The sequence below is a fragment of the Calliphora vicina genome, chromosome 1 (genome assembly GCF_958450345.1).
Source record: "Calliphora vicina chromosome 1, idCalVici1.1, whole genome shotgun sequence".
Lineage (NCBI taxonomy): Eukaryota > Metazoa > Arthropoda > Insecta > Diptera > Calliphoridae > Calliphora > Calliphora vicina.
In genome coordinates this window covers 39,856,126-39,870,262 of record NC_088780.1, presented here as the reverse complement: position 1 = coordinate 39,870,262, position 14,137 = coordinate 39,856,126, and the positions used below count along the sequence as shown (strand labels likewise).

General features: G+C 27.8%; 1 protein-coding gene across 1 annotated transcript; it reads right to left on the bottom strand.

The window, feature by feature from the left end:
- Window positions 1–4,039: 4,039 nt before the first annotated feature.
- LOC135948953 (uncharacterized) lies at window positions 4,040–11,440 on the bottom strand. The gene is made up of 3 exons (XM_065498404.1): window positions 11,317–11,440; window positions 10,800–10,971; window positions 4,040–5,239 (listed from the first exon to the last, which is right to left on the bottom strand). Exons 1-3 carry the CDS (start codon window positions 11,351–11,353, stop codon window positions 4,288–4,290), a joined length of 1,161 nt encoding a protein of 386 aa, XP_065354476.1. The 5' UTR covers window positions 11,354–11,440; the 3' UTR covers window positions 4,040–4,287.
- Between the last annotated feature and the right edge of the window lie 2,697 nt (window positions 11,441–14,137).

Below are 14,137 nucleotides of genomic sequence, written 5' to 3'. Positions count from 1 at the left end.
CAAAATGAGATATCGAGGATAAATATCGATTGATTCTTTTCGAATTTATTCACAATTAAGTGAATTCGCTCATTTTCACAAAATTTAACTTTTTTGTTTGATATACATAAAATTGAGTGTTAATGTTCTTCTTTCGATCGATTGAATATTGAAAACATTTTCCCCATGTTATGTACACATTTTCACATATATATTGCGTTTCAATCGGCTCAGTAGTTTCGGAGTTATAACAACAAATTGAAGCAAAAAATATATTTTTTTTGTTTTAAAAAAATCAGGAAAATCGAAAACGGCAGAAATTCTTTAGATTTGTTGCTTTATCGCAAAGCCACATGTAATAGGAACAAAATGAGGTATCGATCATAAAATTCGATGGATTATTTTCGAATTTATTCACAATTAAGTGAATTCGCTTATTTTCAGTATATATGTATATTATAAAGAATCAGAATTGGAAACATGATCTTTTCTCTGAACATTTTTTATACTCTTCACCTTCGTGAGAAAGTTATATATAAGTTTGTCATTCCGTTTGTAATTTCCACAATATAATTTTTCGACCCTAAATTTCCGACAAATTTACTGGATTGTGGTAAAATAATAATTATATTTTTTTTTTTTGGTATTTTTTATCGTATTCGTAAAAAATACCAATTTCATAAGATTTTAAAAATGTTTGTATTTGAATATCATGGTAACACTTAATTGTTATTAATAGAAATAATAAAATTAGTTTTCAAGCCGCAAATGGACGTAAAAATAAAAAATGCTGATATTTATAAGGTTTATTTAATTCTGTAATTTTCTTATATTTGTGGCTCTTTGGTGACATCATTCTCCTTCGATAACATTTACAAAATGAACTTTTACTTACATGTAGAAAAACTAGGGTATTCATTCGAGAAATGATCGTTTGATTAATCGAATAATTTCTTACGAATAATTATTCGAACAATTTAAAAATTACCATTTTCGAATAACGAATAATTCGAACAATTTTATGTAGAATAATCGAATAAAACGAATAAATGTAGATATATATTTAAATTTATTAAATTGCTTAAAATTTCTCATAATTCCAAATTTAAAAAAGTAATAATGACTACAAAAATTGTATTGTTTCTGAAATTCGAGAAATAACTAAAGATAAAGGCTCCTTCCGTCTATCTTATATCTAAAAAAAAATCAAATGTCGTTCGTTGGTAATTGCATCAGTAGATAACGGCCGGACATTTTTCGATTTATCTAAAATCGGAAAACAGCTACATCGATTTGTCTAATTTTTTGTTTAAATGATGATAGTAATCCAATTTAAGTTTTTAATGAAAGAAAAATTAACCACAGCAATTTTTTTTCGATATATCTAAAATCGCAGGACGGCTGTACCAATTTAACTAATTTGTTTTTTTAATGTTCGCAATATTCCGCAAAAGTTTTTACAGAAATAAAAATTGTACACGTCCACTAATACGCCCACTTATTAAATACATCTGCAAAATACATCGGTCTGTGATCAATCATACTTCAGACCAAAATTCGATTCCTTATATAAAAACCCACAATAGCTTAAATCGATAATAACTTGGCCAATAAGCGTTTAATCAAGAAAAGGAGCTCGATCTGTGATCACTCATATTTCTGACCAAAAATCGGTTTTTTATTTAAAAACTCAAAATATCTAAATTCGCTGATAACTTGTCTAATAAGCGTTTAATCAAGAAAAAGAACTCGATCTATTTTTTATTAAAAACTCAAAATATTTAAATTCGCTAATAACTTGGCCAATAAGCATTTAATCAGGAAAAGGAGCTCGATCTGTGATCACACTATTTCTGACCAAAATTCGATTTTTTATATAAAAACTCAAAATATCTAAATTGGCTAATAACTTGGCCAATAAGCATTTAATCAGGAAAAGGAGCTCGATCTGTGATCACTCTATTTCTGACCAAAAATCGATTTTTTTATATAAAAACTCAAAATATCTAAATTCGCTAATAACTTGTCCAATAAGCGTTTAATCAACAAAAAGAGCTCGATGTGTGATCACCAGGTAAACCGGAAATATGCTCTAAAAAAAGCGTTTTAAGCGCTTTAAATATGCAGTAAAAACATAAAATTTAAAAAATATGCTCTTAAAAAACAAACTTTTACATAATTGTTAACCAAAAAGTATACTTTTATTTAAGAAAATCAATACAATTCATTTCTAAAAAGGTAAAGTAACATAAAATAAACAAAAATAACAAGAACTAAAAAGTATAACAAAAAATAAATACAACATAAAAACAATAGGAACTTAAGTTATGAAAAGTCCTCGAGAGGTATTTTTTGATGATATTTTATATAAATATAAAGTCACTTCTTCAATTAAGGTTATTGTTGCAATTACAAAATGTTGACTTAAATTTTAAAATAAAAATCGTTGTCTATTGGATCTGAAAACATTTTTATACATAGAAAATGTTCTTTTGACATCAATTGACGTTATAGGAGCAAATTTAAAAGATAATATTTCTTTAACACTTAGAACGGTTGAGTTTGAATTAGAACTAAAATTTGATATTTAGATGGCGCTATTATTAAAGTAGTGCTTATTTTATATTAAAAAAATATATTTTTCAATTTTGAATTTTAAACAAAGGAAGTAAAAACCTGTAACACAACAGCGAAAAATAAGTAAGACAAAATTTGGTTTTGATAAAGTCAAAATATGCTATTAAACAGTAAAATATGCTCTAAAACGCAAAAATATGACATAAATATGCTCCTCAAACAAATATATGCAAAAATATGCATTTAAGGGTCAAATATGCAAAAATATGCACTAACAAATCGATGCCAAAATTCTTAAATAGTTCTGAAACGTGTAAATATCTTATCCATGTGGCCATTAGACTCACCTGAAAAAACATGCATTTGCATATTTTGGTTTCCCTGGTGATCACTCATATTTCTTAACAAAAATCGATTTTTTTATATAAAAACTCAAAATATTTAAATTCGCTAATAACTTGGACAATAAGCGTTATATCAAGAAAAGGAGCTCGATCTGTGATCACTCATATTTCTGACCAAAATTCAATTACTTATATAAAAACTCAAAATCTCTACATTGATTACATGTAAATCAATGTAGATGTTTTGTGTTTTTGTTGTTGCAAGACTTATGGGTGGATTATGGATGGCAACCAAACTCTAGTTGCGTTGTCAGTTGTCTAAATGGTTTTACAGATGGCAACTGGCAGCATCATTTTCTGTTGCCAAATGGCAACCAGAAATTTGTGGTTGGCTTCTGGCAACGCAACTGAAGTTCGGTTTTCATCCATAATCGACACATTAGGTTTTTGACAACAACGTTAGGTTATTTGTCTCTCAGTAGCGCTTCAATGTATATTTTATTCTATGTCCTATATGAATAAAAATTATCATTCAATAATACTTTTTTTTCTTTTTAACTATTTTTACGCTTTTCAAACCCCTTCTCACAAATCGAACACAAGCATTTTTTTTAACTTGGACAGGACAACGTCTGTCGGGTCTGCTAGTTCATAAATACATATATGTAAAGGTATTTATAGACGGCAATACTGAGTATTAATATTTGTCAAAAACGTATCAAAAGTATCATAATACAATTTCATCGTCTAAACAAAATTTGTATTAGATTTTCAAAAAATACGAATGATTTTTTTGATTTACGGTCGGTATTGAAAATTTGTTTAAAACAATTCAAAAACTTTTTATTTTCATATGTATCGGGTATGTATTTATAAAAACAAATAAGGCAAATAAAAATGTCAAGAAAATATAAAATAAAAATAAAATTTTCAGAAAAATATCAATCAACAAAGAAATAAAATATTTGTAATACTATCGTGTAAACAATAAATGTTTTTTCGAAAAGATTTTTTGAAATACCGACTTATTTTAATAATATTTTAAATTTGAAAAGTGTTAATAATACTAACAACTTTTTTTTATAAAATTTAAAATCTAAATTTCTTTATTATTCATATTCTACATACATATATAAATTACAAAAATATTACTTAAATTAATTTTCGTTCAAATGGACATCAAGTGAATTTACTCCATTGCCGGCATATACATTTGATTCCATATTTAAAGAAGGCAATATAAGGCAAATAATATATAATTCATTCATTTAAGCAGACATTTCTGCAAATATTTTATCAAAATTATTTCATAAAACACATTTTATTTCTTTTATACATACATATATTATTCAAATTATAACAATATTATCAGCTTAAAAACATAAAGTTAATCTTCTTTCAAATGAAAATTAAAAGTTTTTACACCGCTACCGGTAAAGACACGCACATAAGCCCATTTAAATCCATATTTAAAAAAGGCAATATAAGGCAAATAATACATTAATTGTTCATTAAACCAAACACGGAAATTCAGATGCCAACGGACAATATTATATTTGTGTAAATAAGTCACCAAAAGTAGGCCATAGAATACCACAACTCGATCCCACCAACTTAAATCTTTGTAGTAGCGATATTGATTTGGATCAGGTTTTGTACCTGGACGATAATCAAATTCATAATATTCATAGCCCTTAACATAAGCCAGACGTTTGGTCATATAGAGAAATGAACCCACAGTCAAACTGGTATTTACCGGCCATAGACCGTCTAATAAAGCTTTACACATTTCCTCGAAATCTTTGCTGGTATTCTCCAAAGCCGGTTCATACACCTTGCGCATTACAATGTCCAGTCTCAGTTTAGTTTCAGACCAATTTTCACCACAAATATTATATTCATCTTTAATACCCAGCAGATAGCCTATAACCCGCCACATATGTGAAGTAGCTTCTAAGAATTCTTCATCATATAGTTGTATGCGATGAGCACCCAATGTTAGAAATCCTATAAAACCAAACTGTGTTAAAGCTAAATCTTTTTGCGTTATTTGACCAGCACCCAATTTAGCACAGGCTCGACTAGAACGCGAATGGGCTTTCCGTACACCTTCCAAACTAATCCAGAATTTAGATGTTCTCGGTGTGGGTGAATATATATACCAGGCTGTTGTGAGTAATATTGTGCGAACATATCTTCTATATGCTGTTGCAGGCGATCCGGATTGGCGTGTACAAATGAGCACTTTTAATATGGAGGGTATGGCTAAGACTGCAACTAAACCGGCCAACATGCCACTTTGTAATACAAAACGATATTTTGCCAAATAGCTTTGGCCTCTGAAAATATACAACAAATAGAAACAAAATATTAATAAAGTTGCATCATTAGGAAAACTCATCATAGTAGCAAAACATATAAAAAAATAATTGTTTAATTTGGCAAGTAAATCTTAAGTATTAATATGTCTGATTTCAAGTTAAATACCCAACGGCAGCTGCGATAAATAAATTACTACAAACTTTTACCTATAAATTATAATAATAAATATGTATAAAAAGTGTTTACAATTTATTTAAATGACTTTGGGTTTATATTTATTTTGATTTTCGTTGTGCATCAAATTATTAAATGAAAAATATCACATATACGGAATACAAATAATGATATATGTATTTAAAGAGTGAGTCAGAAGAAACTTATACACACTATTCCAGCCAAAACTTATCCTTGGTCCAACAAATTGTTATATTTTTAATCACGTTAGCTTTTAAAAATATGTCAGATCATTAATTTTCAACTATTATTTCGGTTAAAATTGACAGCGAAATAAAAGTAAATAAAAAATACTAAAAACTTTTAAAAAATCCAATATGGACGATTAAAAAAAAAATAAAGGAAAAGATCTGAAGGTTTATAGTCTCACTGTTTCAAAAAGTCATTAAACAGGGTAATGAAGACTTGAACATTGAAAGAAAACCTGGATCAGGAAGAAAAAAAGGTCTAACAGATACTAAGGCAAAATAATTCGAACAACTCTTTCGAAGAGCACCGAACACTTCAATCAGAAAAGCAAAGTGCGTAAAGTTAAAGTGCGCAGAGCCAAAGCTAATGCTGTGTTGAAGACGTATTGAGTTCAGAGAGTTACAGATCGCTATTCGGTAAAGAACTTAAAAGCAAAAGAACGAGCGAAAAAATTTAGGTAATTTTTTTTTAAAACTTCCCGGTCAATATTTTAATGTGAGTGATGGACGAGTTAACAATACCGGACAAAAAAAAAACAAAATTCTCCAAAAAGTTTCTTGTGTGGCAAGCCATTTGCAGTTGTGGCAAAAGAAGCCTATCATTTGTGACAACAGGCACGATAAACACATAAATATATACTACATAATGTCTACAAAAGCGGCTTTTACCTTTCATAAAACAGCACGAGTGCCTTCATATTTCTGGACCGATTTGGCATCATGTCACTATGGAAAAAAGAACCCTTGAGTGGTATTCAAAAAATAATGTCAATTTCGTACCACGGGAGGCAAATCCACCCAACTGTCCAGAACTTCGGCATGTGGAAAAGTATTGGTCTCTTGTAAAAAAAATAATAAAAGAACACAGGAAAGGTATCCCGGGACAGGTCCGATTTTAAGTGTAAGTGGACCACCTCGTCCAAAAAGGTAACTGTACAATATTTGAATAAATTTGCGTATTTTAGAGAATTTTTATATTGTACGGTTAAGTTTTATTTAACTTAATACAGGTATACATTTTGTCTGGCCCACTCTTTATCTATCTTCTATATATATAAAAATTAAATGATCCATGTATGTAATGCCATCACGTGAGAACGGCTGGGACGATTTGGGTGATTTTTTATTCGATTCGAAATTTTCGGGAGATGGTTTGTAAAAAAAAAAATTCAAAATTTCCGTGTAAAAATCGGACATTTTTTTTGAGTTCAGTTAACTGTAATAAAAAAAAGCCCCCTAAAGTATTTAGATATTTTATTTGCAATTAAGAACATGCAGGTGTATGTGGGTTGGAGAAACTTGAAGAACTAACATTAGTAAATAGCTACCGGGCGAAGCCGGGGCTGTCAACTAGTATATAATAGAATACTAGTTACATTGATCTTGCTAAAGTTTTTCGAACCCAATATATGTATATATTTTATCGATACACATTTTTAATGCATCAATAATTTTGTATTCCTTTCACCACAATTGGCAATGCAAATTTGTAATTACTAGGGAACGAATTTATATAGAAATTCATGTTTTTTGTCGAACGTACAAATGTAAACTAATTATCTATCCTAATCACATAGTTTGCTGTAAAATCGCAACGATTTGTTAAGGCTTATTTTTGCATATTTGATTGATAATGCATATTTTGTTATATTTTACTTCGAAATGCATATTTGTATGCATATCCCAAATTTTAATGAAAATAATTATTTGGTCGCCAATGGACATAAAAAGTTTTTTTTTATCCGGGAAACCCCAATCCCTAATTATGATACATACAGCACAATTATTTAAATTCCCCTTTTCCCATTTTCCCTATTCAAATTCAATGGGAAAAAACTCCTGGGAAATTTTGTATTAATAATTGGGCTGATAAAGTTTTGACAAATATTAATACAAGTAGAATTTATTTTTTAGTTTTTTATATTTAAACATTTCGGTTTTTGGGGGGTGTAATTTCCTTTTTTTGTCCGCTCTGGATCCGCGCCTGAACTTAACACACATGGTGAATAATAAACAATGACTACTTGTTTCAAAGCTGGGTGTTACTAACTTTTATTCATATTAACATTTTTTATTGTCTCTTTCAAAATGTTTATTTTGATTTATTTACAGTTGTCAGCTTAAATTCATACAGAATACGATTGAGTTAATTTTTTTTTTAAATTTTTCAATGTAAATTTTCTGATTAATTTATTATTAATTATACTGTTACGAGTTTGCATTAGCGATTTGAATTTAACGGTCTGTAGCAACTGCCAGCTACATTCCTCGTTTTTATTGAGAAAAAGTCTGAAATTTCGTAGTGGATTTTTTTCCTCTTACCAAAAGCTATCGAAAAATCTATGGCACAATATCGATTGCTAAATGGACCCACTTTAATATACATACATACATAATAGATTTCGAAAATTTAAATAAAATAGTTTCGGTGAATTTATATGATATTTAAAACCTATTAATTTAAGCTAACTAAATTAAATAGTTCTATGTCAAAATTTAAAGAAAACTTAAAATTTTTTCAAAAAATTTAGAAAAGGACCTTTTTATACTTTGATCCAGCTCACCAATTTTTAGAAATGATTTACTCAAACAAACTAAACTTTAATTTTAGTTAGGAACATCCACACATTATTTGTCCTCCATACAAAAGGTGCCATCCTAATGTACCTAAGTTATTTCAAGCAGCTGACCATTATTTGTACGTGTTTTTTAATTAGTTTTAAAGAATTTATTTTAAAAAAAATATTGTGCAAATGAAGCAATCATGTTAATAAGAAAATGTTAAGTTATAAAACTTATAACATATTTTCTGGGTTATTTTTTTTATTTAACATGTTCCAAGATATTCATAATTTTTAGGTCTACAAGCGGAAAAAAATAAAATATGTGGTACGTTGACGTATTTAAAGTAACCGGAACAATGTGGAACATTAGCGATACTTAATATTTACCTTTGAAATACGTTTTAAAAGTTTCTGCTATATTTCGTTTGTTAAACCGGTACTTACGCCAAATTTTTGAACGAAAATATGGGCCATGACAATAAAAATGTTGGGAATCACTGTATTTTTTCCATACACACAATTTTGATTAAATATATTTATTTTATAAAAAAAGCTGTATAAGTTGTAACGGTATTGCACTTATCGTAATAAATCTACATTACTATGTCGTATTTTAAACGTGTATGATTTAAATAAGTGTCTATAGAATAAACAATTGACAGCAATCTTGCTTATTTAAAAATTGGCAAACTATCTAAATATGTACGAAACACTTTCCTACAATTGTTTTGATATTAATTACCCAGCAGTTAAGCAAGTAGTCAATGTAACCCTTATAGACAGTAATTGTCACTAACGTTTAATCACTTCGCTGACATCAATTAATATATTTTGGGATATTTGACAAATATGTGCGCTTTGCAGTGCAGAGTGAATTGGTTACTTTATACATCCCATGTAATCTAGCGTGAAGACAGTTGTCACTATAGTGTCTCTAAATAATCTAGAGTGTATTCACTTTAAACGATTATTTTTTACTTCACTTTTTTATGTGTATTCTTACAAATTTTCTACAAATTGTGGTCATATAATTCTCATACAATTTATTTTCTTTTTGCTTAAGTATACTGACATCCCAAGTAACCTAGCGTGAAGTCAATTGTAACTTTAGTGTCTCTAAGTAGACTTGAGTGTAGTCACTTTTATTTTGTACTGCATTTTGAAAAAAAATTATTTTACCCACCAGAAGGTATATAATGGAGATTTGTCGGTGGTAGGTTTGTTTACAAACAATTGGTTATTGGACTGTCTGTGAGATATCTTTTCAACTGACTATTTGAGGTGAATTAGAAACCATACATGTTGAAATAACTATTCAGTCTCCTAGAACTGCTGGGTACTAACACTATTTATTTATTGTTATAACACGCGAATATTTGCTACTACTCAAGCATGCATATGAATGTATATTAGGGCGGTAAAATTTTTATATTGTGCATACCGTAAAGAAGTTGAAAAATTATGGTTTAAAATAGCCTTAATTTTTTGAAAATGATCTAATTAATAAAGCTAATTGGATGGATATTAAAAACGTTTTCCTCTGTTTTATTTAAACATAAAAACAACCAATAATTTTTTAATATTTTAACCCTTTTAGAATATTTTAAATTGTTTAAAATTGCGATTTCAACGTATTCTTTGAATAATGACTAGAGTTTCCGTGAATTCCGCAAAAATTTCAGTACCGAAATCCCGGGAAATTGTGCGGTTTGTGATGGTTTTTGAACTTGACTTTCTCTAAAGATGATTAAAGAAATAGACCAATAACATGTTCATTATTCAAATTCTTCCAAAAACTCTGTCACAGAATTCTATTTCGATCGAAAGTGTAATTATTTTAGTGTTTAGCTTTTTCACAAAGAGTAAAACGAAAATTTTTGGAATAAAACCACCTTTTGTGGAATTGAATTTTTTTTAATATTATTGGATTTTCTTCAAGTTTTAATCAACATCTTTACTTAATTTTTGATTTAATAAGCAAAACATTGTCAATTAAAAATTAAAAAAGAAATATTTAATTTTTGCGAATTAACAGAATTAATTGTAATATAACGAAGGTAAACAAAATCTAATTTAAATTGAAGCCATTCCGATACAAATGACAAATTGTGACAGGTTTGTATATAACCAAAATTATAAATCGAATCAGTTTATCTCTTTATATTATATTTTTATTGTATTTCTTATATGTATCCAATTACATTTTAAAACCAAAGACTTTTTAGATTTTTAACGAAGTCTACAATCTTCAAAATTTAATAATTTGTTCTAGGCGGGAATTCCCGAGATCCCGGGAAATTTCAAATTTAATCCCGATTTCCCGGGAAATGAAAAATTGCGGGAATAGAAAAGCTCTAATAATGAATAAATATAATTCTATTATTTTAATATGAATTTACAAAATAATTATAATTTTTTGCTACAACAAATATCCCAATATTTAAGAAAATTGTATTTACGTTGTCAGTACAAATATTGGCTAATTTTGGTTATACCCTAATGTATGTAGCTACATATGTACATACTCATAGTTATTCGTATCTATGTACATGAGTTTAACAAAAATTTATAGTTTGTATTAGATTACTTACTGTCGAAATAATTTATCATTGTAGTAAAAGGGCAATTCCATTTCATAACCGCTATCGCCTTCATTGCAACCATCATTTAATAAATGATCTAAATAAGCTTGAGCTTTTGGATTTTCTGCAGACATTTCGCTGGTTTCATCATGGTGATTATTGGATCCATTACAATTTCCAGCTAAAAAATTAGAAAAACAACAGAACAATAAAATGAAATTCGTTTCAAAACTATTAGTATTTGAAATATGTATTTTTATAGGTACCAACAGCAACAAAATATTTACTACACTCTCTGTTGTAACCAACAAATTTTTGTCTTTTGTTTTGATTATTTTTATCTTTGACTCAAGAGAAAGTTTTCTCTTCTCTACATTTCCATTTATGTTTGTTTGTTATTTACTACATACTGTTGTTGTTTTTATAATTCGGTTGTGTTGTTGTGTTTTATTTCACTTGTTCATATTAAAAAAAAAATATGTATAAATAACTGAAGAAGAGTATTTTGTATTTCATGTGTACCCACCTTGATTTAGTTTATTTGAATTGGTTATATTTTCCATTTTAACTTTAATACTACAGCCATTTATTGTTTAATTAACACCTAGTGTAATATATTTATTAATATTGATTAGTCGAAGAAACTTTTATCTATTACAAAATATTTTACAAATTTGTTAACGAATAACTAACCACTTGCAGTGTCTGTTGTGCACTAATGTATTATGTTTTAGCGCAGACTATTTTTGTAAATATACATCGGTAGTGTTGCCATAATTAAAAAAAAATCCCCATGTTAAAATTAAAATAATCAATTTAGTAAAATAAAATATTGATGAAGATAGTATGCTAAATGCTGAACTGTTCAACTAAAATCGGAAAAGCCCAACTCTTTCAAAATTATAATTTTTAGTTCAAATATTTCATGAAAAGTACCAAAATAAACATTATTTAACTTAAGTTATAACCTAACTTCCGTAGATTTCAAAACCGTATGTTACATAATGTTACATATGGGCACTTCCATTGAGTGGAATAGATTTTACAAAAATAAGAGTATTTGAAAAATAATTTGGTCTTTATGTTCCATTCAGGTACTATATTTTAAAATAATAAAAAGTTCTTTCGAAACATTGTTGTCCAAAATATCGAGCGAAATAAGGGAATACGTACGTGACATAAAACGGAAGTCATTTTGAGGTACATGTAGAAATATGCGAAAATTTTCGAATCGTGAGAGGCATTATGTTTTCTTTTAATTTCTTACTATAAACGAAATATTTTTCCTTTACAATCCGTCATATTTAAATAAAAACAATCGTTGGATGATTTTATAATAAATAAAATTTAATATCGTACGTGACATACCGTACGTGACAGATTTTTCTCTTATCATAAAACTATATATATTCTGTAAATATATGTATACAAACACTAAACAAATTAATAGAAAATATACAATCAGAGTCAAATTCATTTCATACAAGCTAATTGGGAACCTAGTTTTCGCCGCAATTTTAGCCAAAAACAGCCTAAAACATTAAAAAATTAAATATAATCAGTTTAAACTATTATTTTTGTCTTTAAAATGTAATATAATCTTAATACTTTCACATAAAAAGTACTATTTAGATACCAACCATTAATATTCATGTTCCATCAATGGTTAGTATGTTTTACTAAAACTAAAGTTTATTTTATTTCTCTTTTGGAATTTATTTTCTCTTGTTTCTATATACAAACCAGGAATGGATATTTCAGATTTTAAAATTAAACTAAACTCTAACCAAAAGTAAAATTTTTAGCACGATTAATTTTGAAATTTGACACTGGATCCAATCCCAAATCTAGCTGGGCAAAATTGTAAAATTTTTTTTATATTAGCTGAAACTTGTATTGAACATAAAATGTTGAATTATTTTTTTATGGTTTGTTTGATTTTTATTAGTAAATAGCGAGAAGTTCAACAACTCATCACTCTTATTTTTTTTACAGAATTTCTATCAAATTTATGGCTAATTAAATAACTTATAGTTCATTTGTTTTAGCATGCAGAAATCCGTACTTCAAATATTATATAGACATTGAAATTAGCTTTTATTAAATATTTTAATATTGGGTATCAAACGAAAAAAATTTTTATCATAAATTTCTGAACAAATTACAATTGCATATTTTTATCTGACGGATTCATCCGCTCAAACAACCAATGTAAAATATATTGCATCAAACCTTCAGGCAGTTTGTATCAAACCAACAATTACAACAAAAAATGCACTTAACATAAAATATACTCTGTTGAGCTGCATAACATTGTTAAAATCTGCTGGTAATTCATTTCAATACTGTTAAAGTGTACTGCATTAACTGTAATTAACATAAAATATACTCCGTAATATCTGTTAGAAAATACATTTCATTAATGTTAAAACGTGCAACTGTTACTGTTAGCTAAATAAAATAAAGCATAGTTTTAGGATGTTGTTTATTAAGGCCACTTTTAAGAACCCAGCAAAACTTTACGTACGAAAAAGATCAGATCAAAATCAGTTTGTATGATTTTATATAGTTTATTGTTTTTTTTTTTTCTTTTTATTGGAAATATTGTTACGAAATTTCACATGGTTGGTATTTTCGAGTTGGCGCCTCAAATTTGGTCACCTCGGGTCTCACATTTTTTAAGAAAATCGCCCAAAATCCATTTACGTTCCGAATGAGCTGAAATTTAAAATACAAATAGTCCTTAAGAGGATCTATAAAAAAATACAAATATGTAGGTTATCTCTTTTAGTTGAAGAGATATTTAATCTTTTTTCGGTTTTTTAGATATGGCGGGCCTACTACGGAGGGTCGAAATTTTAAAAAAGAAAATCATCTTTATTGGCGATAATATCACAATAAAAAGTTACACACACCCAAAGTTGGAACATGTAAAAAGGGCCGTATTTTTTACTTTTTTTTCGCAAAAAAGTCCCTTTTTACGCTAAAAAGTCCCTTTTTTATTAAAAAAAATAAAACACAATATCGCTTTAATTTTTAAATTTTTGCCTTTATTATATTTTAATATTTATTTACTAAAAATTTGTTGCTAAATGTAATTTGTTTATTAATAATTTAAATGGCATTTAACAATGGTTAAACAATTGTTATTTAAAAAATTGTTATTGTTATTACATTTACCGGATTTAACTATTAAACACCACGTTAGTTTGTTAGTTATAATATCAATAGTATATTTGTAAGAATTAAAACAAATTTATTATATTTTGCCAGGTTTTATTGGACGCTTAGTAATGTGGTGTATGCGAAATAAAAAACGTTTGTAGTTAGTTAAATCAAAATAATTA

Coding starts and splice junctions, on each gene's coding strand:
- LOC135948953 (XM_065498404.1), bottom strand. CDS start 11,353: ATGGAAAATATAACCAATTCAAATAAACTAAATCAAG. Junction 10,972..11,316: donor TTCAAATAAACTAAATCAAG/GTGGGTACACAT, acceptor CTAATTTTTTAG/CTGGAAATTGTAATGGATCC. Junction 5,240..10,799: donor AATGATAAATTATTTCGACA/GTAAGTAATCTA, acceptor GTATATTTTCAG/AGGCCAAAGCTATTTGGCAA.